This window comes from Pteropus alecto, unplaced genomic scaffold, assembly GCF_000325575.1.
Source record: "Pteropus alecto unplaced genomic scaffold, ASM32557v1 scaffold86, whole genome shotgun sequence".
Taxonomy (NCBI): domain Eukaryota; kingdom Metazoa; phylum Chordata; class Mammalia; order Chiroptera; family Pteropodidae; genus Pteropus; species Pteropus alecto.
This window is the reverse complement of record NW_006442109.1, coordinates 9,200,611-9,227,976: the sequence shown is the minus strand read 5'-3', so window position 1 is coordinate 9,227,976 and position 27,366 is coordinate 9,200,611. Positions and strand designations below refer to the sequence as shown.

Below are 27,366 nucleotides of genomic sequence, written 5' to 3'. Positions count from 1 at the left end.
GTGCGAACCAATACACTATGGAGCCACCCCTTAAACGTTTTCGACATACATTCAGGCCAAAGCTTAAGGCCCACACACACCCTCCTCAGACTGTATCTTTTGCTAACAGAAGATGCCACCACTACCAAAGATATCATTAAAATGTGCAAGTTGCATCTGAGGAAGAAGGAATGGTGTAACCCGGAGTCTAAAGCCTGGATCTGAACACTTTCATGCTCCTTTTGATTTGAGGAGTGTTTTTAAAATCTCTATTTACATCCAAAGGCAAAATATTTTTATCTAGTAATTACTAAGAACGATCTCATTCTCAAGAATTCCCTGACTGGACTGATGCTGTTTTGAGTTCCCCATAAAGAGTTGCAGAGGTGAGAGGACAAGTGCTCAGTGGTAGAGCTAGAATTCAAAGCCAGTTTTCTAGCTCTTAAAAACCTATGCTCATATTTTGAGTAAGGCCCCCTAAATGTATACTTTGATGCTTTTCATTGCAAAACTATCTTCACATTGTATTTTCCAAGAAACATGCTCAGTTAAACTTTTGGTTATTTCATGTAAGAGTAGCTCAAAGTAACTTTAATAAAACGTTGATGAACAAATATATTCATGTTCTCTTCTGGAATAGTTACATAAGAAGTTCTGCTTGAAGAGGTTCTTTGTGGTTTGTTTGGCTTTTTTGTTGCTTGGACAAGGCAAATAAACAACTATTTAACTATATTCAGTGGGAAAGGGACAGTATGCAGACAAGAATCTCACCTTCAAATGCCAAGTTTTAACAACACTTATTCCACAACTGTCATCTCTTTATTACAAAAATGTAATCTTCCAAACATAGTGATTCCTTCTTTAATGGCACATTTCCCTAAGTCCAAAAGCAGGTTTTAAACCATCCTGTTGTATTGTTTTCCCCAGAGTAGGAACTGATTTGTTTCCCTGCTGCTACTGGAAACCAGCAAGCTGATGATAGTTATTCATCTATAATTGATTTCTAAGTACATTTTACTATAGAGATGTCTCAACCTAAATGTGATGACAACCACACAGTCTACAGTGGGCAGTGTGTTGCCATGTCACTGAGAGGTGGCAACAGCTTAAGCTCTCAAGTGGCTCTGCGTACAAGGGTTCAGTGGTATGCAAATAGCCTTTAATTGGTTTTCTTAAAAGAGGCTTTGTTGACTGAAAAGGCTGGCTTGCATTTACACTGCCCTTTTTGCAAATGTCAGGCTTTCTCAATAGCATTTCAGAGGGCATTTTCTGTTTTGAACACAATTACTGTATCTGACCAGAATACAGACAGAGTACCACCCATACTGCTCAATGCTAAGACACTGCATCTTTGCTTTTCTACTATGTCACTAATTTTTGAAAGCATTCTGAAACTTGAATTATTTATGGAACCATTTTTACAAGTACACATCTTCCTAAAGTTCTTGCTTTCTTTTAAAGCAGGCCTTAGGGCCCATGGCAAGATTTCTTTGAAGAGTGAAAGTTCCTGAGACTTTAAAATTTAATTTGTATAACTAACCCTGTCTCTTTCTTCCCCTTCAGGAATCTGATTCTTCTTCCTCCTCTTCTTCCTCCTCTTCTGGCACACGGCTCCTTGTGCTCAACTCCAGTGCAGTTTGGTTGATTGATGCTTCATTGTCTACATGCACCAACATCTGCTTTAGCCAAGGACATTACAGATTAGTAGGAAAGACACTAGCCTCAAAACAGTAAATTCTTAAAAATGCTTTAAAACCAAATCTTAACTGCATATTCATTCTCAATATTTATCACTAAGAGGTATGGCCACTTTCCTATTTCCAAATTCTACCCTCCCCCTAAACCCCCATTGCCAAAATAGGAGGGTAAATGCCCTAGATTTGATAAGAATGTTACCTGATTTACAAACATGGTTCTTACAAAAGAATTATGCTTAGATGTGCGCTGATTTCAAATGGGTTTAAATGACTTCACACACATCTAGGTGAAGTGGTGCTCAAATATGGTATACCTAGAGTTGATTTTACTAATTTACATGAGGGCATTTGATAAAGAGAATGTGATGAAGACTAGAACTCACTTTTTAGCACTATGCTTTGTAGTTGAAGCTACTCAGTTTTTGAATCCCAAACTTACTTATTCACAGAGCAGCAAGAGTTTTGACATGTTCCTGCAAAGATCTCCACACTCTCTCTTGTTTCATTGGAGTAACTAGAAAAGATGACTAGAATAGTGGAGGTAATATAACTACCTAGTTAATCAATTAAAGTGTAACCAGCTGGTAAAAGGTGGGCTGTTCTCTCTCTAAAAGAGTATTATGGAATAGCCAGTTTATCAAACTAGAAAATTCTTATCAGCACTTCTCAAGTCCTTTGAGCTCGATAATGTGATTTACAATTTTTGACTTCCATGCAGCCTGAGAGTAGAATGGACTTTGTATTCTCTCCCCAGGCCCACACTTGATTAACTTACATCATGTGACTGTTCAGGTACAGGTTGAGAAGACAGCATTTCATCCCCTCTTCTAGAACTAATCATTGATTGGAGGGCCAATTCTTCAACCTAGAAAAGAGTTAAGGACATTCCCTTACTATTTCACTGGTCTCCTGAGAAAATTTACTATCCACATTGTAAAAGGTTGGCATCATGAGGGAAAGTGAGAACAGTTTAATACAGGTGCAGCCCTAGAGGAAAGGATGGGTCTCTTAAGCGTTCCCTGCTTTTTAAGGAAATGAACAAAGAACATGGCTGGCCCCTTTCCCCTGGGGTGTACAGGTGTTTGTGCTGAGCCAAGGATTCCATTCCTCCAGACTTAACATCTCCAGGAAGAAAACCAACTGTGCCCTTAAAAAAGCCAAGTGTCTTCTGATTCTACGGAGGGCAGATTCCCTAGGCTTGAGCTTGTCTACCCAGTAATAAGAAACCGAACACAGGAATGAAAAGCGGAAGTGTTTCCACGAGCATAAAGGAATCTAGGCTTTGGAGGTCATGATCAACACATACATACATGTACCCGTAAGTGTAGGCCAAAAACCAACTGTGCCCTTAAAAAAGCCAGGTGTCTTCTGATTCTACGGAGGGCAGATTCCCTAGGCTTGAGCTTGTCTACCCAGTAATAAGAAACCGAACACAGGAATGAAAAGCGGAAGTGTTTCCAAGAGCATAAAGAAATCTAGGCTTTGGAGGTCATGATCAACACATACATACATGTACCCGTAAATGTAGGCCACAATTGTCCTGAGGAAAAACACTTATTTTGAAATGTCACAGTTGTACAATGCTCTTCAGCTTACAAAAGGGTGTTCATAACCCTATGTCATTTCGACTTGAAGAAGGGTGCTGAGCAGGGATTATTAGAATTGTCGCACTGGGGCTTAATTTGCACGGGTCTGGGAAATGGTCCTAGTGGGCCTAAATCTCTACTCCTTCTCAAGGCCGTGGAGTCAGTAACCGCTCCGGGAAGAGAAGCTACTGGGAACTCTGCGAAAAGTCTCTTTTCACGGGCCTGTCTTTATCAGCACAACAGGAGGAGGTGAGAGTCTTCTGTCTTTGCAATGCTAAAGCTGTTTGAATTGACAATACAAGCTAGGAAACAGTGGCTACTAAATGCTGTAGGAGCTCGGGAGGAAGAGGCTGGTGAAAGGGGAAGGTCAAGGCAAGCCGTAGGGAGGTCGCACTTCTCCGCGGTGAGGTGGGAAAAACAGTTGCATTTCCGGGGTGTCGGATGTGGGAGTGAACTCGCCAAACGTGCTGATTGCTGGGCCTCAACCTAGACTTGAAGTTTCAGGATTCTAAGGTGGGCCCATGACCTCAAAACAAGCTCCCCTATGGGTCAGTAGACAGCTAGATGAGCGAGGGGTCACCCGCAGCAGGGGGACGCCACAGACGCTTGGGGTTAGCGGAGAGCCAGGGGACCCGGTATAGGGGCGGCGGGGGCGGGGATGGGCGGTACGACGCAGGTTCACCTTGAGCCGGTTCAGCTGATCGTGTAGTGCTGCCTTCAACCGGAGAAGCGTCTCCTCCTCCTTGCGCAGCTCTTGGAGCCGGCTCAGCATCGCCTCTCACTCCCGCGGCCTTTCAGGTGGCCCAGTCGGCCAGGCGCTGGGTGATGACGCCACAGCCTCCGCGTTCTCGGAAACGGAAGTGAGCAAGGCGGGGCTGGCGACACGTGGGACGGGATACTTCCTGCTTTTTGTCGCAACTTGAACCCAGTTTTAAATCAGAAAGACCGAGGCTTGAATAGTGATCTAGATTCCTAAAGCACAGGGTGCTTTAGCCGTTTATAATCTGTAGATAAAAAAGGCGAAGTATAAAGTGTCAAATACTTCAGTTAAACTACTTGCCCATTTCCAATCGTTGCTGCAAATGGCTATTTTAACACCATAAAACCTGCAGACCCATTTGAAAGCAGGAACTGATAACACCTTCTAGCACACAGCACCGTTTAAGGTTTTTGTAGGCAAGTATTCTCGGCCACTTGGAAACATTTACCGAGGTCGGTGAAATTAAGAGCATGAAAAGAATGCATTTTTTAGCAAATTAGGAAACACTTTTATATGCCGGGGAACTGAGATCTCTTGACCGCAAATGAGATTATACATCACCTTAGCTGTGAATTTTTGGGAAAAAAAAATCAGAGATTCTGGCATGAGACAAGGGTAGGTTAACAATAGGTCAACTCTAGGGCGTTAAGACACTAACAGAACAAATAAAGCTTTAGAACTCTGGTGGGTACATTTCTCTGCACCATGCTCAGGCAGTTTTACTAGAGGGTGTAAAAATGTAAAGTACACAAGTTCTCAAAAATGCTTCTGGCACTTTTGAAGGCCAAAATATTGATGGCCTGCATTTTCTCCAAGTGTACAGCAAGTTGCAACAAGAACACTTCCCAAAACTTTCTTACAGTTGCTCAATATATGTATTGATTCTGCCCTCTTGTGGTTACTGAAAATGCCAACTCTACAGAATTTTCCAAGGATTTTTTTGGTGGGGGGAGGCAGGGTAAGGGGAGGCAGCTAAATTTTAACAGCTTCTGTATTTCTGAAACAAGTCTTTAACCACCGTTCTCAAGACATTACTTATAAAATGGATTTTGTATCTGAATTTATGGAGCATCCCTCTTACCTAATTCAACAGCATGAATTTAGTATGAAGCCAATGCTCCATTTTATACTGGACACTAAAAAATGATTCACACAACACATTCAATGAGCCATGTTTCTCAATGCCTCTTTGATCAGGTTTTTATTCAAAATTAGCTGTCCTAAAGTCATTTGACTTTTAAGGAATAAACTAATTTCAGTTTATGCTACAGGCTTCTTTTCTTCTGTGGTGGGTTTCTTTTCCACGGGCTTCTTCTCAGCTGCGGGTTTCTTGGTAGCTGCAGCCTTTTTTCCCACCAAAGGCTTCTTCTGCTTCACAACACCAACAGCCTTCTTTCCTTTCTTCCCTGCCACGGGCTTCTTGCCTGGGACCCCCTTCTTTTCATCTGATTTGGCTTCTAGCGCTGCTGCTGCTTTATCTACCCGGAGCTTGTGCTGCAACAAATTAGGAAGAAAATCTAAGGACCAAATCTTTCTAAAAGTTTAACATTGTCTGCAAAAAACCAAATTATTGCTTACATTCTTGGCCTGGCGAAGGATGGTGTTCCGGCGCATGGTCTTTGCATATGGGTTTAGCTTCAACATGATTCTCAAGTTTTTCAGTGGATTCTTCTTTAGGACTCTGCGATGAATCTTCTTGCTATAAAAAGTAGACACTATATTAACATTTTCTTTACATTTTCCACATTTTAAAAATAATCAGTTCCATGAGATTGGGGCAAGAATTACTGTAAATATTATAACTTTACCGTGGTGCTCGGAGGGCTCTCTGGATCTCTGGGCTTTTCAAGATTCTGCTAAGGTCTGTATTGAGCATCTTGTGCATGGGAAGGCTGAGAGAAAAACCAAAAACTGTTGACTATTGGTGCTCAATTCTTATTTCTCATATGATTGACTAAATATGAACCTCAACAGAAGATAAATTTGTAACCATTTAAAGCTCTTCAGAATTCAATCAATTTCCAACTATACTATCACTTCTCAGAACATCTCACCATTTCAGCATATTGCATCTGTATGTTAAGGGGAAATGGCAACAAAACACAATCCATTACTTAGAAAACATGCAAACCAAGAGTGAATATCAATATCCACAGTATAAACGTCTATGTTCAGTATATGAATACTCACTTGTAGTTACTCTTGAGAGAGGCAGCTTTACGCCAAGTGCCATACAGATCATCTAATTTGCGGAAAGCACTTTCAGTCCAAATGCAGAAACGGCCCACATGCCCACCAGGAGCAAGTTTCAAAATGTTCAGTTTGCTTACATTAAGCAGAGTGATTCCTTTTAGAGGGAAAGGAGAATCAGGAAGTATTTCAACAGAAGAAACACAAATCATCTTTATGGCTCATGTGCTACATAAGGTACCTGAGAACTATCATTAATCATGCAGTTTCAACCATTAACAGGACACTCATTCAGCCAAGAATCAGAAGTTCCACAAAATCATGTGTTTCAGAAACACGGACCATAAAGTGGAATCTCATCATAATAAAAGCTGAGTAAGCTTTCATAGTATGGGCGATTAAAATAATAGGCAATGCAAAAATTACCAGGGATATTTCTGAAGGCTTTGATGATGCCATTGTCCTCATTATAGATTATGCAAGGTCCCCTGCGCTGGATACGACGACGGTTTCTCATTTTGCCCTTGCCAGCTCTCATTCGTTGAGAGGCATACACCTACAAAGTGAGGTTTAGGCGTTTAGGCCTTCTGATTAAGATATGAACCCTATAATAAATCTTCAGTTTAAAAATCCCATTTTACAGATGAAACAGACACAAATTACTTGCCTAACATTGAAACACAGCCATAAATGACAGCCAGGATTCAAACTCAGGTAGTTATGTGTTGCATTAATAGAATGTTTTGGTCAATGAACTACACATGGATAATGGTATACCATACGGCCTAGGTGTGTAGCAAGTTATACCATTTAGGTTTGTGTAAGGACTGTTAGGCACAACGAAATCGTCCAACATTGCATTTCTCAGAACATATCCCTGTTAATCAGTGTAAAACTGTAATATACAGAGTCCTTGCTCTCATAACCACTAAGGTTCAGTTAATACTGTCCCCATCAGTAATCTTTTGAAAATTCCAACAAATTTGTGAAGAGCTAGGTAACTGTATGTGCCCATTAAACCTACCTTTTTTATATCATTCCAGGCCTTAAGTTTCTTAAGAAGCAAAACAGCCTCCTTGGTCTTCTTGTAGCCTTCAACTTTATCTTCAACCACCAAAGGAAGTTCAGGAACTTCCTCAATTCGATGACCTGACAAAGGCAATTAACATTAACCTGGTAACCCTGAACCTTTTGAAAAATTGAGCAGCATTTTATATAACCCACAAAAGCAAAATGGTATACAACTTGCCAAATCAGAACTTCCACATATATCATGTGTTTCAGAAACACGGACCAATGAAGTGGAATTTCATCATTTTGACAGAACAGGCAGCATTATGTTTAACAGGAAAGCTTTCAAACTATATACTAAATCACTGTATTTGAATCACTGATGACTGATTTGTTAGATTGAAATTATTCTTCAGAAGGAATTTTAACTAGGCATTCTGGGCTGAAAAAAATTTACAGGCTATTAACATAAATGAAAGGTTCGGGTGAAGGGAAAAAAATGGGTTATGTTGTTATCACTCCTGTAATAAAAATATTACAAACCTTTAGACATAACCAGTGCTGGTAAGGCTGAGGCAGCCAGAGCAGAGCAGATGGCATATCGCTTCTGTGTTGTGTTCACTCTGCGGTGCCAACGGCGCCAGGTTTTCGTTGGTGCAAACATGCGGCCTCCACGACACATCTATTTTCCCAGTTAAGAATCACATTTCTCAAATATTAGGTATTAAAAAAGGTTATGTCTTGCTCAGTAAGAATTTTCGTCACTCTTCTGAACCAGCTTACTGACAGCAGGCAACTGTCACTGAGAACAGAGTAAGACGCAAATTACGACATCATTGCAAGCAAAACAATGTCAAGCTCTCACTGTCTTTTAACATTTGACAAAAAAATCTTCCATATTCCAAATCTGTCTACAACCTGGAAACTGTTTTGAACATATTTTCAAACTACTAACATGAATAAACCAGGCCTGCCAAATTCCATGATGGCTGACCGTCTAGGTAGTGACACAAAGGATACATTGCCAAAAGCACCCTGGCCGGAACGATGAGTCCCACCGCCTCGAACTCTGGGAATTCGAGCCACAGCTCTGCCAGTACCCCACGACTCAGCACTGGTTTGATGACCTGCAATCGGAAGAAATACAAGTTTTAGCTACCCAATCGTGCCAATGTGACTAGTATGCATGGTAGCAAACAGCATCAGAACGTCCAGGAAAATCATCTGATTCAGAAACACGGACCAATGGAGTAGAATTTCATCACTGCTGTTAAGCAGCTCTTAAAACATCAGCCCACAAAAGATCTATATCCATACCTGCTAATTCACTGACAGCATAGGGCTGCCTATTGTTTTTGCGCAAGTTGGTGTGAACAAAGTTCACAATATCTGGTCGAATGGGAGCCTTGAACACAGCTGGCAAAGTAACATTTTTGCCAGATGATTCCCCCTTTTCGGAGTACACCGATATCAGAGGACGAGCACACGCCTGGGAAAAAGGAAAAGACATTTATATTGACAAGCAATGTTAGAGTCATTCTATTCATGTGCCAGCAATATCATTAAACTCTCAGTTACAAGAAACTATTTTAGTAAGGTAGACAATGATTAAAGCTAAAACAAAGGTTGTTACCAACATAATCAAGTTCTGCCACGTAGTTTTCATTATTTTCTAAGAGAATGGTTTATCATTAAACTTCAAACTGGGGCTTACAAATCAAGATGATCAAAACCATACTGTAAGGTTTGAGAATGCTGTTTAAAGCCACCATCTAAACTTTCATTCCAAATGTCAGCAAATCTTGCCTACCAAAGCACTATTACTCCAAACTTCCAACCTCACCCTTCATCCCCCAGTCCAAACACATCTTCCAAAGTTATTAGTAAAAACACCAGTCATGTTATTTTGCCCAACCTTTTCCAAAGACCACTTGAAAGTAAAACTTTAGTCCCAAGAATGGCCTACACAATCTGCTAAACCTCAATTCTTATACTCTCTTCCAGATACAGTCTCCACACACAGGACATCCCCTTCACAGGTACCTGGTCTTCTGAAAGACTCCTAGCATGCTCCCTTACCTCCTTCAGGACATTCTCTAAGTTTCCCTGATCACTGTTTAAAGCCCAACCACTGCCTCCTCAGCTGCTGGTTTCTTGGCAGCTGCAGTCTTTTTTCAAAACAAAGTCATCTTCTCCTTAGAGCATTGTTTAAAATCCAACTACTGCCTCTCTTCCAATTCCCTATGTCCACAGCACTCACTACCATCAAACATTACTGTGTGTTTTACCTATTACGATCCAAGCACTTTTTTGCCTATTTTGTTCACTAAACTCCCGATGGCTAAGTACAGTACACATACAAACATTTCTGGAAACGCAGTACATGAAACATGAGCCACACTTATGTCCATACTATGACCTGGCTGAGAGTTAAGACTTAGAGAACATCAAAAAGAAAAATTAGAAGAGGCTCAGAAAGCTTTTTATAGAAGCGATTAAGGTGACTAGACCAGAATTTTTCAAAAAAGTCGAAAAAGTTAAAAGACAGAATATTCTTTACTAATCAGCACATGGAAATACAGGGCCCAAAACTCACTTTCACAATTGTCTAAGGCCCGAAGAACTTCCAAATCTTCAGTAGAGCCCATGCCTTCTAAGATCAAGGAGGTTTAGAATCCCAAAGGTCCCTCTGCGCCTGAGAACAATCTGGTGTCCTCCTGTGTTGCTTCCAGGCGTGCCTTATGCCGGGTCGCCCACGTTGCCTCTAAGATGGCTGCCGTATAGCCTCACTACACAAATCTCCGCAATAGAGGCCTTTGGTCCCCATCTCCTTTTCCCTGCTTTCCCTCCTGAAGATCTTATACCCTGAACCCCCCAATTCATTCCTGCGAGCCCGAGAGCTGGGGAAAGTCCGGTCGACAGAACTTCCACTCACCATGCTGGGGAGAGGAGAAGGCCGCACTCCTCTCAACCCCGTGGCTCCCACAGGAAAAGGAAGTGCTTAGCACTCCCGCGTTCTATATGTAACCTTCAACTCGTCCCCCACCCTGCCCCGCCTCAGAACCAATCCAGGGACACAAAATATCTCTCTATTGCTCTAAAAAATTTTAAAGTAATGTATTATTTTTCTACATGCGTCAAATTACGGTATCTATTGATTTCTAAAGCCAATAATAGCGCCTAGAAGCGAGGACTCCTTTTCGCGGAATAATTCATAAGTAGGCGGGACCAACTCTCGCGAGTCGCGGTGCCTTCCCTTCTACTACTGGAACGTATTTTAACTTTTTCTTACGGAAGTAGAAAATTATTGGGACAGGAAGAATCGCTGTGTGCTCTGAAACAGAAGTTTAACTTGTGGACAAATGGGACCTATTGTAGGGGGTGGGGAGAAGTAAAAGTAGTCCCGACGGGGAGGGTGCTGACTCCGGACGTCAGCGTCTGGCGCGGAGTTCAGTTTGGCGGTTTAGGATATGCTGTTAGGCAAAGGCGGGATGTGGTCGCGGATGAACCGAGCTGCTGAGGAGTTTTACACTCGTCTCCTGCAGTGAGTTGTATCCCCTCCTGTTGCCTAGGTTGCGGGCACTGCATTACTACCTCGGGATATCACAGTTCTCGCCAGCCTCCTCCTTGCAGCTTTGAGGGTTAGCCCCTTGTCGGTTCTCAGAAGCGAGTACGTTATAGACTTAGCTAGCTTTCTTGGGGTCCGGGAGTTGAGGAAAGGCCGGTTATCTGTTTGTTAGAGTAGGGTTGGCTCTGTGGGGGCTTTGTTGTAGTCTGGTTTAGGAGAAAATAGCCATACGTTATCAATCGAGGTGGAAGGTGACAAGTTTTCCAAGAGGCACTATATTCATTCGGATAATGCACACAACTTGAAATAAGCTATATCTTCCAGGATATAGAAAACTAGATGTTGGCATCCCTCATCTGTTTCAAGCCCTGCTGAAAGATATTGTTATAGCCTATTCAAGATAGTTATCATATGAGCTACAGTTGTAATGATAACGTGATAGTGTGTTGGTTTTTTGAAACACTTTTATTTCACCGTGCACCAAGACTTCATTTTATTCTCATAGTGAAGTACTAGTATCAAAGAGGGTTCCATCTGGTTCTGCATCCAATGTAAAAATCGAATCCAGTAGTTCTCAAATTTGAGTGTGCATCACAGCATCACCTGGCGCGGGGCGGGGGTAGTCAAAACAGATTACTGGGCCCCACCTCCAGGGTGTTCGATTTAGTAGGTCTGGATGGGATCGAAGAATTTCTCATAGATTACAGGTGAAGCAGAAGCTTTTGGCTTGACACCACACTTTGAGAACCACTGATATAATTAACCCCTTATTTTCTAAATGTCATAACTTTTCATCATTACTCTTTATTGCTTTTTTTCTGATTACAGAAGTGGTAATTCCTGTCAATTTTTTTTTACCTATAGAAAGAGCACTAGCTTTTTAAAACTGACAATGTCTTGGATAGCTTTCAGTATAAGACTGTATAGGTCAGTCTCATTGTTTTTATTAACTGCTACATAATATTTAATTCTATGGCTTGAGAAATATACACGTTCCAGAAATGATTGTTGAATGATTGATTGAATAACATCCCTGAGTTATACATAAAATAGACATCTTTAAGAATAAGTCACAATCTTGTCCAAAATGGCAAAAGTGAATCAGTCACAGGCCTATCTCTCCAGTTATTTCAGTAAGTCATAGAGTAGATAAAATAATAAATGACATCCTGAAACAATTCCTTTGTCTAAAGATTCTTTCCTCTTTCACAATGTAGATTAGGCTGATGTGCATTTTCATACGTTAGTTTACATGCTTGGGGATCACTATTTTAAAACTTTCTGGGCTGAAATGATAATTATTAAATGATATCCAAGAGTTTATGCTTACATTTTAAAAAGGAAATTGTTTAGCATCAAATTTACTAATTATTTAGTAACATCTCATAAAAGTAGAGGAAGGATAGATGCTTCCATTTTAGCCATAGAAATCTAAGGCCTGGGACCCTTAAATAACTTATCTATAGTTGCTTACTTTTTAATGGCAGATCAGAATCCAGTCATTTTTACTTTCCAAAAGTCATGTGGTAAATTACATTTTAATAGTAGCTAGTAATATGTTTTAAAAGGCATAAGAGTAGAGGTAGGTACTCTTAATTTCATGCTGCCTCTGAGAAGTGGTTGTACCCAATTGTGGGCAGCAGTCTGTTAATTTCTACCACATTTCTTTGTCCTCTTCTTAACCTAATACTCTTTTTCTGTCCTTTTCCCTCTTCCTAACTATGCCTTAGAGCTGCCATGACTACTTTGCATTTTGCTTTTCTCACTGGTGTCACGCAGAGATGAAATGATAACTAACTCCTGAGTTTAAATGACATGTGGTTCTACATTTCAGGATATTTGATGAAGAAAAGAAAGGAATCTGTAAAGATCCATTTATCTATGAGGTATGAAAAACTTATTTGTTTTTTAAACACAACTCTATAATCCTAAAACTGTGAATTTTAAAAAGTTGGGTTTATGGAAGTTAGTTTACATAGAGTTAGTTTCTATGAATTTTTACAGATTGACTCAGTTATATAACCACCCCCATAATGAAGACATAGAACATTTCTATCACCCCCAAAAATCTCCTCGTGTAGCTTCATAGTCAACACTTTTCCCTGCTCCCAGTCTCTGGCAACCATTAATCTGTTTTCTATCTTTGTTTTCTGTCTTCTGTTATGCTTTTTCCAGAATGTCATATAAATGAAATCATACACTATGTAGCCTTTTGGGTTTGGCTTTTAGCAATAAGTATAATGCATTTGAGATTCATCTTTGTTGTTGTGTGTATCAGTAGTTCATTTCTTTTTATTGCTGAATAGTATTCCATTGTATGGATGCACTACAATTCCGTTATTTATTCACCAGTTGATACTTGGATTGTTTCCAGTTTTTGATAGTTATGAACAAAGCTGCTATAAACATTCATGGATGTATTAAGCATCTAATATATGTCAATTGTTCCATTGATAAACTGCCCAGAGAATTTAATCCATAAAATAATTACTGAACTAAAGTAAATTATTTGCCTAAAGGCTAATAATCTGGGGAGAAATAGTCATAAATGATAAGTGTAATACCAGATATATAAAATATATAAACTATTAAAAATCAGTAAGAAAAAAGAAGCCATAATAGAAGGACACAAATAAGTAATCACAGGAAAAAAAATACAAATATAGTTATCTTTTACTATCTGAATACTCAAGAATCAAGTATATGCAGGTAAATGTATTAATCTCTCCCTGTCTGAATTCTTGCCATTTGATACCTGTATTGTAACTACTGTAACAAAGTACCACAGATTGGTTTGCTTAAAACATCAGAAATTTATTCTCTCACCATTCTGAAGGCTAAGTCTGAAATCAAGGTGTCAACAGGGCCTTGTTCTCACTGAAGGCTCTAGAAAAGGATCCTTGCCTCCTCTTAGTTTCTGGTGGTGTCCAACAATCCTTGGTGTTTTTTGGTTTATAGACCCATGTTAATCTCTAATTTCTGCATTTGTCAACGTGCAATTTCTCTCTGTATATCTGTGTCTCTAAAATCTCTCACTCCTTGTAAGTACACCAGTCATTGCATTTAGGGCCCCTGTAAACCAGGTTAATCCTCTACTTGATTACATTTGCAAACACCCTATTTGCAAATAAGGTCACATTCAAAGGAACCAGGGGTTAGGATTTAAGTATATCTTTCGGGGGGGACATATTCAACCCACAACAGTATTTGGAACTCAGGAACCTAGTAGATTAGAATAACCCAGCATCCTTTGTTCTCTGAACTTGGCATCTAATGCTTCAATATCCAAAATAAGAAATTAAATAGATTTAAATAATAAGGTATTTGTCAATAATAAGTATATTAGAGTGTTCACCTTCATTAATGATCAAATAAATGAAAATTATAACAATAACGGTACTATTTTTTGTTGCGAAATGGTAAAAATAGATACTGAAAATACTCTGTGTTTACATAAGTGATGACAATGCAGATGTGTGGGTATGATATTTGAAAGGCAATCTGACAATATCAAAATGATTTTATACATCTTAAGAAAGTAATTCAGGATGTATATTATAGCAAATAACTTGAAACTACCTAAATGTTGAACAGTATGATGATAGAGCCATGGTACTACACAGCCAAAGAAATTTAATGGCATGAGAAGTTCATGACATAAAATTATTAGAATGTCCTATTTTATTAAGCAAAATCCTATCCGAGTATCTAAATAATAGATACACTTTGATTTAAATAGACATATGCCTGGAAAAAGATTTGGAAAAATATACACCAATGAGACTAATAACAGTAGTGATTACTCTGGCTAGTAAAATTATAAGTGTTTTAAGAAATCTGTTAGCTATCTATTTGCCAACTCTTCTACAATAAACGTGTGTTGTAATTGGAATAAAAGAATATTCATTTTCTATAAACTGATATATTTCTAAATTCCATAGTATAATCAGAAGGAGGATAGTGTTTAGTAAAGGGTTAATTTTGGTACATAACAATAAATACAACATGATTAGAGGAAAAAATGTTGGTATGATCCTAATCGAAAGAAGGCTTTTACAAGGCAGGGTGTACTTTAGGTGGGTCTCGAAACATGTATAGGTATAGATATGAGCTAGATTTTCTAAACATGAAAAGCAACATGGACAAGAAATAAATGAAATCTTACTTTTAAAACGTTATGTCTTGTTCAAACTCTCCTTTTCAGTTACTTGCATAGAACAGGTCTTTATGTGTTTACATATTTGTACAAATATATATTTGTATATATATGTAAAAAACATTGGTTGATATCTGTTTTTAATAGGCTGATGTCCAAGTGCAGTTGATCAGCAAAGGTCAACCAAACCCTTTGAAAAATATTCTAAATGAAAGTGACGTAGTATTCATCTTGGAAAAAGTGGTAAGTAGTGCTTGGGCTTTGTGGTTGTTTAATTTCTTCATAGCCAAATTTGGTTTTGTGGTAACAATCTCAAATGTATACATTTTTTAAATCATATTTTTGAAAGAAGATTCAATTCTTTTAGAAATAAGTACAGTGCTGTCCAATAGAAATATAATGTGAACCACATATATAATTTAAAATTTTCTCGTAAAAAAAAAATAAGTGGAATTATTATTCAGTAAAATTGACTTTTTTTCTTTTGTTACATGTTAATCTCTAATTTCTGCATTTGTCAACGTGCAATTTCTCTCTGTATATCTGTGTCTCTAAAATCTCTCACTCCTTGTAAGTACACCAGTCATTGCATTTAGGGCCCCTGTAAACCAGGTTAATCCTCTACTTGATTACATTTGCAAACACCCTATTTGCAAATAAGGTCACATTCAAAGGAACCAGGGGTTAGGATTTAAGTATATCTTTCGGGGGGACATATTCAACCCACAACAGTATTTGGAACTCAGGAACCTAGTAGATTAGAATAACCCAGCATCCTTTGTTCTCTGAACTTGGCATCTAATGCTTCAATATCCAAAATAAGAAATTAAATAGATTTAAATAATAAGATATTTGTCAATAATAAGTATATTAGAGTGTTCACCTTCATTAATGATCAAATAAATGAAAATTATAACAATAACGGTACTATTTTTTGTTGCGAAATGGTAAAAATAGATACTGAAAATACTCTGTGTTTACATAAGTGATGACAATGCAGATGTGTGGGTATGATATTTGAAAGGCAATCTGACAATATCAAAATGATTTTATACATCTTAAGAAAGTAATTCAGGATGTATATTATAGCAAATAACTTGAAACTACCTAAATGTTGAACAGTATGATGATAGAGCCATGGTACTACACAGCCAAAGAAATTTAATGGCATGAGAAGTTCATGACATAAAATTATTAGAATGTCCTATTTTATTAAGCAAAATCCTATCCGAGTATCTAAATAATAGATACACTTTGATTTAAATAGACATATGCCTGGAAAAAGATTTGGAAAAATATACACCAATGAGACTAATAACAGTAGTGATTACTCTGGCTAGTAAAATTATAAGTGTTTTAAGAAATCTGTTAGCTATCTATTTGCCAACTCTTCTACAATAAACGTGTGTTGTAATTGGAATAAAAGAATATTCATTTTCTATAAACTGATATATTTCTAAATTCCATAGTATAATCAGAAGGAGGATAGTGTTTAGTAAAGGGTTAATTTTGGTACATAACAATAAATACAACATGATTAGAGGAAAAAATGTTGGTATGATCCTAATCGAAAGAAGGCTTTTACAAGGCAGGGTGTACTTTAGGTGGGTCTCGAAACATGTATAGGTATAGATATGAGCTAGATTTTCTAAACATGAAAAGCAACATGGACAAGAAATAAATGAAATCTTACTTTTAAAACGTTATGTCTTGTTCAAACTCTCCTTTTCAGTTACTTGCATAGAACAGGTCTTTATGTGTTTACATATTTGTACAAATATATATTTGTATATATATGTAAAAAACATTGGTTGATATCTGTTTTTAATAGGCTGATGTCCAAGTGCAGTTGATCAGCAAAGGTCAACCAAACCCTTTGAAAAATATTCTAAATGAAAGTGACGTAGTATTCATCTTGGAAAAAGTGGTAAGTAGTGCTTGGGCTTTGTGGTTGTTTAATTTCTTCATAGCCAAATTTGGTTTTGTGGTAACAATCTCAAATGTATACATTTTTTAAATCATATTTTTGAAAGAAGATTCAATTCTTTTAGAAATAAGTACAGTGCTGTCCAATAGAAATATAATGTGAACCACATATATAATTTAAAATTTTCTCATAAAAAAAAATAAGTGGAATTATTATTCAGTAAAATTGACTTTTTTTCTTTTGTTATTCCAGTCCTGTGAATTTTAACACATTCAGTATAATCAACACACAAAACAGTTCCATCACCCCAAAAAGCTCCTTTGTGCTATCCCTTTAAAATCATACCCTCTCCCAGCTGCTACTGCTTGGCAACCACTAAACTCTTTTCCCTCAATGTAGTTTTCTCTTTTAAGAATGTCATGAATGGAATCATATAGTGTGTAATCTTTTGAATCTGGCTTCTTTCACTCAGTCTTTGAGAGTCATCCAAGTTGTATATCAGGGTTCATTTCTTTTAATTGTTCAGTAATGTCTCATGGTATGGATATGCCACAGTTTATTTACTCATCCACCTTTTACAGAACATTTGGGTTGTTTAAAGTCTTCAACAATCATGAATAGGGCTACTATAATAATTTTTGTACAGATTTTTGTATAAGCATAACTTTAATTTTTCTTTACAATAAATACCCAGGAGTGGGATTTCTGGGTCTGAAATTAGGTTTGATAATGTTTCGTATTTAATCTATTATATCTACTATTATTATTATTTCAATGCCTAATTAATATAAAAATCATTAATGAGATATTTTAAGTTCTTTTTTTCCATACTACATCTTTAAAATCACTATTGTTTTGGCCACATTTCAAGTGCTCAGTAGCTATAACTCATGAAGTTCTACTTTAAATTTTGTTTGTTAAATGTAACAAAAGGGAACTTTTTACTTTTTGTATCACTTTATAATTACAACCTTAAACATTTGTGTTTTAATTCTGGTAACTGTTTTGGTGTGTGGTTTTTATTGAACGCTGATAATGCTGTCACATAATACCAGTTGCTTAGAGCCAGCATCCATTCCTTTGGTTACATTGTTTTCTGAAGTAAATAGGAACAAGATCTAATAGGGGAAAGTGGAAGTTCCTTTAGAAGGAAGGCCCCTATCTGGTTTAGGACTCTTTCTGTCTGGACAAGGATTGTGACAAATGGACAGGGAGTTCTTCATTTTAAATACACACACATGAAAACTCTTTTCTGAGGAGGGGAGCTACTTGTCTTTTTATGTTAATGAATGAGTGTTATTTGTGCTTATATATGGTAGACAGATGCTTGGAAAATATAGGTGAATTATGTGGTTGAGTTTGGACTTTAATGGGGTGAGGGGAAATGTATGTAGAGTAAAAGCTGAAAAAAATGAAGATGGTCGGATGAAGATGAGTTATCTTGGAAAAGGTAAAGATGACAGAGGGCATTTGTGGAAATCTGGGTTAGGATACCAGTAAGAATGCAGCTTGGAGTTGTGAGGAGTTGCCTGGAATTCAGTGAGGCCTGGAATTTTTGGATGGTGAACAATTAAAATGGCCTTTGTTTCTTCAAAGACCAGTAGAGCTTAAGGCATGAGTTTTAGGTTCATGACTATTGAAAAGTGGAAACAAGGAATAAATGATATTTCTTGGGTACCTCTAGTTTTAGGAACTTTTTGAAAAGCCAGGCCTGGAAGGGAATCTGGAATCTGGCAATAGAAATTCAAAATTGAAAAAACACCTAGGTCTCATACCTATTAAGTCAGCAGAGAATTTACTGCTAGAATAGATGACCTAGATTCAAATGTTGGCTTTGCACGCAGTCATGTTATCCTAGGCAAGTTTTTTGGCCATTCACTACCTCAGTTTCTCCATCTCTAAAACAGGGTTAATAATATCTATCTCAAGGCCTTTATGAAGAATAAAAGAAAATTTAGAACAGTAGCTGGTACCTAGTAATGCTCAGGAAATGTTAACTCGTAATTATTGTTATTGGCAAGGCTGAGCTAATTAATTACTTAAACACATAGATATCAGAACCCTGTAACACAAATGAGAGCTAATAGCTCTGAGAAGAGCTTTAAGGAGTAAGAGCTATGGATCTTCACATTTTAGTCATGAGGAATCTAACAAAATCAGGGAGTCTCCCATGGGCTTCCCTTGGTATTTTGTCTTTAGCGCATCATTTTGTATGTGTTAGAGAACTTGCTTTTCTAATGGCGTCAGATGCTTCCTTTATCAGTAGCAATTTACAGCAATATCTTTTGATAGGACAAGGGGGATACTTCTGATGGCAAGATTTGTCGGTACTAAACTGATCTGTACTATGATTCTTGCCATAACCCAATCATTTGTGTTTAAAGTTTTAGAAATCAGTACATTATGTTCTAGAATAGTGAAGAGTTGACTGTTTTCTTAAGTGTGCTTTTACCTGATTAAATAATTTAAAAAACATTTTTCAAGCCTTTAGAAAAGGAAGAAACAAGTAATGTTGAAGAGCTACAATCTGAAGAAACTGCTATTTCTGACTTCTCTACTGGTGAGAATATTGGACCACTCGCTTTACCAGTTGGGAGGGCAAGGTAAGTTTTTTCTTAGTATTGAGATAAGAATAAGGGTGGAGGGTAGGAATTTAAATTGAAGCATTAGAGAAAAAATATGTGTCTATCCTAGATCCCTTCTCCCCGCTTCATCCCCTCGCCCCTAGATATGTATACCCACCTCTCTAAGGATAGCTTTACTAGGTATCCCAAACATGACCCGAAAGGTGGTGGTGATCTTCCCTTTCTCTAGTCCCCTATACTGTTTGTTGTCGTTGCTTCTTAAATGCTTTCCCTGTGTCTAATCTGGTTCCCCTCCAATCTTTCTTCCTCACTGCTGCCAGAAAGCCTGATCGTGTTCTTTCCCTGCTTATAAATCCCTCAGTGGTTCTCCCTGCCTCATGATAACATCCAAATTCCTTTTGAGTGACATATAGGAGCCTCTCTTGTCTAGTCCAGTGCTCCTCCACCAGGGGTACTATGCCTAGCAGGCATTTGGAAATTGCAGGGTACTTTTTGGTCTTCATGATGACTGAGGGGAGCTATGGGCCTGGGCCATGGATTATAAATGTCCTACAAGGCATGAGGCTCTCCTGCCCAATGAAGAATGATCCCACCCTGTTAGAAACCCTGTTGCCTCTGTCTTCCTTGCCAGCTTCACTTCCTGCCTTCTCCCTGTGTAGCCATGCCTGGCCTCTCCGACCTCCAAAACCAAAAAGTCCTTGCCATCAAGAAGTTTTGGAGGATACAGTCATATAAATAATAACAGAATAATAACTGTAATGACAATAATCATAAAATGACTCTCCATGGTGATTTTCGTTTTGCTATATAGAAGCTTCTAACATTTTTGTGTAGTTAAATTAACATTTTCTTTCATGGCTTCTTAATTTTAAGTCCTATTTGGCTTTTTTTCTTTTCTCCCCCACAACTTAAACATTAATTATTTGTATTGTTTTCTCCAGCCATTGTTTGCTGGGATTTACCCATATGCTTATCATTTCTTTGCTCTCCATTTCTTCTTGTGTTTCAGATCTTCCTTTTGGGATTATTGTATTTCCTTTTTGAAGTACAATCCCTTAGAAATTCCTTTCCTGAACATCTGTTGGTAATAAATTCAGTTTTCATCTCTTTAGAAAAAAAATTAGGTCACATTATTGGGTAACTTTTAATTTTGATATACTTTCAAATTTACAGAACAGTTACAAGAATAGTATAGTATAGGAACTTCTGTATATTCTTAACAGAGATTGTTTACATTTTGCTGCATCAGCTTTGTCACTCTCTTATTCCTTCTCTTCCTCCTCCTTTTCCTCCTCCCCCATTCCTATCATCTGTATAATATACACATCTCACACACACAAATTTTTTATGAAATATTGACAGGATGTTGGTGATACTGTACTTCTTTACTCCTAAATACTTCATTATGTATTTCCTAACAACAAGTACTTTCTCTTATATAACCACAGAACAATGCTCAAAATCTGGAAATTTAACATTGTTATATACTGTTATTTAATTCACAGTCCATATTCAGATTTCTTTAAGTGTCCTAATGACTTCACACATCTTTTCATGTGCTTATTTGCTTCTACTTCTTTCTTTTTTCCCCAGCTTTATTGAGATATAATTGACATATCCTTATTTCCTTAGCTTAATCTCACACCCTATTTCCACTCCCACCGGACCTCTACTTTTGCCATGTTGAGCTTTCTGCTTGTAGTAGCTCTGATCCTGTCACTTTCAGGTATGTGAGTCTTGACCTCCATGGTGTACCCTTCTTTCACTTCTTCACTGGGTGAACTATTTATGTGCATTTTGCCACTAATTTCCAGATTTTTATTTCTGGGAAATCCTTCATGATACCTTTGGGGAAAAAAATTTTTGACTGATTAGCAACCTCTACCTATAATTTATTCTTCTTACTCTTGTTTTTAAGGCAGTTAATTGGACTTTACACCATGGCTCACAATCCTAATATGACCCATTTGAAGATTAATCGGCCAGTTACTGCCCTTCCTCCCCTTTGGGTAAGGTGTGACAGCTCAGATCCTGAAGGGACCTGTTGGCTGGGAGCTGAGCTTATCACAACAAATAACAGCATTACAGGAATTGTCTTATATGTGGTCAGTTGTAAAGGTGAGTGCTCACTCTTACTAGTTTTATGGGTGTATTTATTTGATAGTTATTGTTTTGTGGTTTTTCCTAAAAGTGGATATTGTTAAGAGGGAAGTGCACACAATGGAACTTGTGTTAGCCACCATGAATCTACTCTAGTGTGTAACTTGTAGCATGTAGGCGATATTCCAGAAACACCAGAAACAGATCTGCAAAAGTCTGTATAGGAGTCTATGGCTGTTTATTTGAGTTTCATTTGATTTGTATGTGTGTATTTTTTGGAAATTTTCATTGCAGGATAGAAAATTGAATATAATGACAATATAATTCCAATTTCAGAGTAGACATATAATTATATTTTTGGTCGTATTGACCTTTGTTCCACTTTCATTCTTTTATAAATATTTCATTTATCATTTAAAATTTAATTTCAACTATTGTTAAGTTGTGGTACTCTCAGAATTTGAATTTTCTAGTGCTAAGATATCATTTTGAATTATATCTTAAATTTTTTTCTTTCTTTCATGACCATAGCTGATAAAAATTATTCTGTAAATCTTGAAGACTTAAAAAATTCACATAAGAAAAGACATCACTTGTCTACTGTAAGTATTTTACAGTATTATTTTCTTTAAATTGTTATTGAACTGCCTTCCTAGTTTAAAGTTTTTTCACTCATACTATGATTAGTTATTTTTCTACAGTATTAAAATATTTGTATTTTCATATCAGCTATTGACTAAAGTTAATATATATGCCTTCTTGCCTTTTAGCTTATATTTGTGATTAAAAATAATTGTCTAATTTTTCCATTTGGGATAAAAGTATGGCGCTTTTTCTTTTGGGAAAAGAATCAAAGTTGTTTTGATAATGGGTCTTTGGTCATGTGAAAGCATGGCTAATGGCCTGCTGGATGCACTCTTTTCAGGTTACAGCCAGGGGCTTTGCCCAGTATGAGCTCTTGAAGTCCACTGCCTTGGATGATTCAGTCCCAGCATCACAAACTACAATCACTTTGGATATTTCCTGGAGTCCTGTGGATGAGATTCTTCAAATTCCTCCACTCTCTTCAAATGCAACTCTGGTAGGAATGAACCCTATTTTCTGTTGCATTTACTCAATGTAGATTTCCTTTTAACTTGCTTGTTGCTGTTGCTGCATGCTTCCAATCCCAACCCTTCCTGAGCTCTGAAAGGCTCAGCTGGCCCCTGAAGTCTCACCAGGGCAGCCAGTGGAAGTTTTGTCAGGTGATCTTATCTATCAGTTGCCCACAGTGCTGCAATTATGTAACTTAAGAAGTTTCCAGTGATAAAGGCTCGAGTTGGGACACAAGTAAAATCATTAAAGTGAGTTATCTCTGCTGTTCTTAAAAGAGTACAGAAAGAGATTGACAACACATCAAAAATCATTATACTATTAAGTCTTTTCACCTTGTATTTACATTTTTAGGTATCTGTCTTAAAAAATTAATCAGAATTGCTAACAAAAATATATGTACGAAGATATTCACAGCAATATAGCTGTGTTTCCAAAATAGTAAAAATAAAACCTGGATATTCAATAGGGAAATGATTTCCATGATGAAAATAGATTTCCATGATGAAATATGGTATATTCCTTGAAAATCATTATTTAAAGTATCTTTAATAAAGTAGGAAATGCTTATTATTAAGCAAACAAAAGGAAAAAAGTATGCTTTATGAAATATATTTTTAATGTATGGGCAGTTTGAAATTCAAGTAATTATGACTCTTATGCCAAGAAAATGGGATTATCAGTAAAAACTGACTTTGGAAACTTTTTAGAATATTAAAGTGGAATCGGGTGATCCCAGAAGTCCTTTGAATCATCTTCACAGAGAACTGAAATTTCTTCTTGTGAGTATGCTTCTGGAATTTGTAACTTGCATTAAATCTTTTGTTTCCATAAAAATGTTTGCTAAAATTGTTACTTAGTTTTGTGTCCTTCGAAATTGGTTCCAAATGTTATGTGTGCATTGGATACTCTTGGCAGTTTAGACAGTTTAATTTTATGTGGTAGTTGTCCTTACATTTAAAGGGAGCGTTCATTAGATAGTTAATAGCTACAATTCTTCAGCGTTTTCTACTGAGTGTTTGGTTTTTATTTATACTATGGATTTCTTTCTTTCCAGGTGGGTTAGCTGGCAATTTATTTCAAATGCACATATAATCTGCTTGTTAATAACTTAGGTTATGATTGATGCTAAAGATTAATGAGCACGTACCTCAAGAATCTTACATTTCAATAATTTTAGCTCTACTCTACAAATTGAATCTCAAGGGGGTGCCTCATTTTAATGCAGTAGAAATTCCAAATGTCTTAGCCTGATATACAAACTCAGTTATATCCAGCCACTGCTTTCTTTCTTTCTTTCTTTTTAACTTTCAGCTTTATTGAGATATAAATTACATCCCATAAAGTTCACTTGTTCAGTGGTTTTTAGTATACTTACTGAGTTGTACAGCCATGACCATATTTAATTTTACAGCATTTTCATCACCCCAGAAAGAAACCCCATACCCATTAGCAGTCACCTCCCATCCTCACTACCCCTGGCAACCACTTTCTGTAGTACTTTGTTCCTTTTTATTGCCGAATAGCATTCCATCGTATGGATACCCTTCATTTTGTTTATCAATTCATCAACTAATGGACATTTCAGTTCTAACTTTTTGGCTATTCTGAGTAATGCTGCCATGAACAGTCATGTACATGTGTTTGTGTGACATATCTTTTCACATCTCTTGGGTGGAGTTGCTGGTTCATATGGTAACTTTATGTTTAACCTTTTGAGGAACTTCTGAACTGTAACTGTTTTCTAAAGTTGCTGTGCCATTCTGCATTCCTACCAGCCATATGTGAGGGTTCATTTTCTACATATTCTTGCAAGTGCTTGATGTTATCTGTTTTTGTTTTGTTTTGTTTTGTATTTTATTATAGCCATCCTAGTGAGGATTAAGTAATATCTCATTATGTGGCATTTTCCTGATGGCTAATAACATTTAGCATCTTTTCAGGTTTCTATTGGTGCCTACTTATTTTTTTAGCTTAATCTAACACCCTACTTCCACTTCCAGTGAATCCCTAACCCTTGCCATATTGAGGTTCCTGCTTTTGTAGCTCCGATCCTGTCACATTTTGTCACTTTCTGGTGTTTGTGTCTTGATCTGCCTGGTGTACCCTTTTCCAGCCTCTTTGCTGCGTGAACTCTCTGTGACATCTTCACCTAGGATGATTGCATTGATCCCCCAGAATGGTTTATGCTGCCTGTGCGTTGAGCTGCTGTAGAATTCCACACATACCTCTTGTCAGACTGTTCATCAAACAGTAATTTGTTTACTTACCTGGCTCTCTTATTAGACTTCAGTGCCAGTTAACCTACTGTGCTCGTAGCAACTAGTGTAGTACCAAGCATTCCTTTTCCCTCCAATTATTATTATCTTTTTCCCTCCAATTATTATTATTTCAATGTTTGTACAAAACTTGATACTTTTTCTACCTTTCTCACCTTCTTGAAAGCTCCTCTTTCAGGATCATTGCAGTGGGCTGCTATAATACTTCCATCCTCATGTCTCTGCCCTTCTCTCTTCACCCTGGCAGAGAGCTTATACATTAAGTGATTTGACTAATGCCTTTGAGGGAACTCCAGATCCCACTTTTAAGTCCCCATTTTTCCTACTTCCACCAAGTTATTTCTAATTTGAGTAGAGTGCTATTGCCTCAAACTCATTATATCCAAAATGAAACATGAAATCTTCTCCAGACTAGATCTCCAGATCAGGAATCCCTGTCTGGTTCCACCATTCCTTCGATTTCCCTTATATAGTTGACCCTCGAACAACACAGGGGTTAGGGGTACTTACCCATCCTCACCCCACCAAAACACTCAACAATTCAAGTATGACTTTTGACTCCCCCAAAACTTAACTACTAATAGCCTGCTGTTGACTGGACGCCTTACTGATAACAGTCGATTAACACATATTTTGTATATTATATGTATTATATTCTTACAATAAAATAAACTAGAGAAAAAATATTATTAAAATCATAAGAAAAAACACATTTGCTGTATTTATTAAAAAAGTATGCACATAAGTATGCATGTTGTTCAAGAGCCAACTGTATTTTACTTTAATAAGAATTATTTCTATCACCACCTCTTACTACCACAGCTAGAAGCTGCCATGGGGTGCTAGATGTCTCTGTTATTTTGCCTGAGGCATCAGCAACTGGTAAGTGCAAGAGCTGGTTTAAAACTCTTTCAAATACATGTGTGTCTTTCTAACTTGAAAGTCCGTGCTTTGTTATAATCCCCCTTATAAATTCACCAAATCTTAGATGTGCATGCACAGGGCCATAGTCTCTCTGAGTTCAATCCTCTGTGTTTTTATAAATGGATAGGAGGAATATATTGTTGTTCCTTTGAAGTTTCTCGTTTCTCTCCCTGTGCCCATCTTAGTTAAAGCCTTTGTCACCTCCTTCTTGGACCACTCTAATGGTCATTCATTGTTTCTTAACAGGGAGACTATTGGCATTTTGGGCAGGACCACGCTTTGTGGGTTGGGACCATTGTACACATTTCAAAATGTTTAGCATCCTTACTCTCTACCAAATTAAATGCTCTAAGTGCCCCTGTAACCTCAGCCATTGTGACACCAAAAATTATCTGCGCATTTTCTCAAAGACCTCCTGGAGGTAGAGGATAAGATCACTTCTTTTGAGAAACATAGTACTTTCTCTTTTCCTTAGAATCTATCCTGGGTATTTCTGATGAAGGATTTCTGAACTACTTGATCATGTCATTTTTCTTGTTAAAAAAATCAATAGTGGCTATTGTCTTCCATGTGAAATAAAAAATATTTTTAAATTTTAAGATCACTATTCCTGTCTAGCTTCTAGTCTTTATAATCTTCTTTCCCAGTATTCCCTAGGTATTTTCTCCACCTTAGTTGGAATCACCCCACCCTCTTCATCACATTCCATGCTCCTTCCCTGCTCTGTAGCTGATGGTTTCCACAATTGAGCTGGAATTGAGCTGAGGCTTCACATTGTTCCTCTGGCTATTCCAGCCTAACTTGATCCCTTTCCATAATACTTTGGTTTAGATATTGTATGTATAAGCATATGCATTTGTATTAGTTTTATATAAACTTCCATTTAGTTATTTCATCTGTATTGGTCCTTCTTAACCCAAATTAAAAGCATCTTTAGGGAAGGCTCATCAGCCTTGAATCCTGTAACATCTTTGCATGTAGCATCGCAGTTCAGAACACCGTCTTTGGATATATGTCCTGCTATTGTCAGTTACTAATCGTGTGACCTTAAGCAAGTTACTTAGCCTCTCTTAGCTTCAAATAAAATGGAGGTAAATATTAATATCTATCTGCCTCATAGAGTTTTTGTGAGAATTAAATGACGTGCTAATATGAGACAACAGTTCCTGGCATGAGATTAAACATTCAAGAAATTTTATTGTAACTAATATTGTTTTACTAAATATATCCTTATTGATTAAACAATGTTTTCTGCTAACAAGCTTTTGGGTTTTTTTTAATCTCGCATAGGTTTTGGCTGATGGTTTGAGGACTGGTATAACTGAATGGCCTGCACCTCTGGAAGCAAAATCTGCTGTTGAACTTGTGCAGGAATTTCTGAATGGTATTTGTTTTCCTAATTTATGCTTCTACCTTATTTTTCTTAATTGGGAATTTATACTTACAATATTTAAATAAGTTGTCTTTTTAGTCTTGGTATTTGTAGTTGGGATATATAAAGCTATGAAGTCT

The 27,366-nt window shown here is 37.3% G+C and overlaps 3 protein-coding genes and 4 non-coding genes across 9 annotated transcripts in view; 1 reads left to right on the top strand and 6 right to left on the bottom strand.

The window, feature by feature from the left end:
- Positions 1 to 539: 539 nt before the first annotated feature.
- On the bottom strand, positions 540 to 4,117 carry SNAPC5 (small nuclear RNA activating complex polypeptide 5). Of its 2 annotated transcripts, none has more exons than XM_006920236.3 (3): positions 3,945 to 4,117; positions 2,452 to 2,541; positions 540 to 1,658 (listed from the first exon to the last, which is right to left on the bottom strand). In XM_006920236.3, exons 1-3 carry the CDS (start codon positions 4,032 to 4,034, stop codon positions 1,539 to 1,541), a joined length of 300 nt encoding a protein of 99 aa, XP_006920298.1. In that variant the 5' UTR covers positions 4,035 to 4,117; the 3' UTR covers positions 540 to 1,538. The 2 variants fall into 2 exon arrangements, with proteins under 2 accessions (XP_006920298.1, XP_006920299.1); XM_006920237.3 differs by having other exon boundaries at positions 540 to 1,655; positions 3,945 to 4,104.
- Positions 4,118 to 5,192: 1,075 nt separating this feature from the next.
- On the bottom strand, positions 5,193 to 10,301 carry RPL4 (ribosomal protein L4). Its single transcript, XM_006920235.3, has 10 exons — positions 10,159 to 10,301; positions 8,541 to 8,712; positions 8,244 to 8,350; positions 7,767 to 7,905; positions 7,237 to 7,361; positions 6,639 to 6,768; positions 6,213 to 6,369; positions 5,831 to 5,914; positions 5,601 to 5,721; positions 5,193 to 5,516 (listed from the first exon to the last, which is right to left on the bottom strand). Exons 1-10 carry the CDS (start codon positions 10,159 to 10,161, stop codon positions 5,283 to 5,285), a joined length of 1,272 nt encoding a protein of 423 aa, XP_006920297.1. The 5' UTR covers positions 10,162 to 10,301; the 3' UTR covers positions 5,193 to 5,282.
- On the bottom strand, positions 6,511 to 6,580 carry LOC112469906. Its single transcript, XR_003042759.1, has one exon. It is a non-coding gene; the product is annotated as a small nucleolar RNA SNORD18 (small nucleolar RNA).
- On the bottom strand, positions 7,462 to 7,533 carry LOC112469905. The gene has a single exon (XR_003042758.1). It is a non-coding gene; the product is annotated as a small nucleolar RNA SNORD18 (small nucleolar RNA).
- Positions 7,966 to 8,064, bottom strand: LOC112469908. Its single transcript, XR_003042761.1, has one exon. It is a non-coding gene; the product is annotated as a small nucleolar RNA SNORD16 (small nucleolar RNA).
- On the bottom strand, positions 8,422 to 8,492 carry LOC112469907. Its single transcript, XR_003042760.1, has one exon. It is a non-coding gene; the product is annotated as a small nucleolar RNA SNORD18 (small nucleolar RNA).
- Positions 10,302 to 10,433: 132 nt separating the features above from the next.
- Positions 10,434 to 27,366, top strand: part of ZWILCH (zwilch kinetochore protein) — a 31,934-nt gene continuing 15,001 nt past the window's right edge. The window contains exons 1-9 of one of the 2 annotated variants that reach the window (XM_006920232.3): positions 10,434 to 10,767; positions 12,626 to 12,677; positions 15,095 to 15,190; positions 19,359 to 19,477; positions 21,378 to 21,577; positions 22,091 to 22,161; positions 22,485 to 22,640; positions 23,362 to 23,433; positions 27,145 to 27,238. In XM_006920232.3, coding sequence (XP_006920294.1) covers positions 10,694 to 10,767; positions 12,626 to 12,677; positions 15,095 to 15,190; positions 19,359 to 19,477; positions 21,378 to 21,577; positions 22,091 to 22,161; positions 22,485 to 22,640; positions 23,362 to 23,433; positions 27,145 to 27,238 — 934 coding nt within the window. In that variant the 5' untranslated portion in view covers positions 10,434 to 10,693. Of the gene's footprint in view, positions 10,768 to 12,625; positions 12,678 to 15,094; positions 15,191 to 16,748; positions 16,875 to 19,358; positions 19,478 to 21,377; positions 21,578 to 22,090; positions 22,162 to 22,484; positions 22,641 to 23,361; positions 23,434 to 27,144; positions 27,239 to 27,366 lie in introns of those variants that run through there. The other variant, XM_006920233.3, reaches the window with a different exon arrangement.

Excerpts from the sequence above, each read along its gene's own strand:
- RPL4 (XM_006920235.3), bottom strand. Across the intron at positions 7,362-7,766 it reads AGCACTGGTTATGTCTAAAG|GTCATCGAATTGAGGAAGTT; the intron begins GTTTGTAATATT and ends TGCCTTTGTCAG. Across the intron at positions 6,769-7,236 it reads CCTGGAATGATATAAAAAAG|GTGTATGCCTCTCAACGAAT; the intron begins GTAGGTTTAATG and ends CTCACTTTGTAG.
- SNAPC5 (XM_006920236.3), bottom strand. The coding sequence starts at position 4,034 with ATGCTGAGCCGGCTCCAAGAGCTGCGCAAGGAGGAGGAGACGCTTCTC. Across the intron at positions 2,542-3,944 it reads ATCAGCTGAACCGGCTCAAG|GTTGAAGAATTGGCCCTCCA; the intron begins GTGAACCTGCGT and ends ACTCTTTTCTAG. Across the intron at positions 1,659-2,451 it reads TACCTGAACAGTCACATGAT|CAGATGTTGGTGCATGTAGA; the intron begins GTAAGTTAATCA and ends CCTTGGCTAAAG.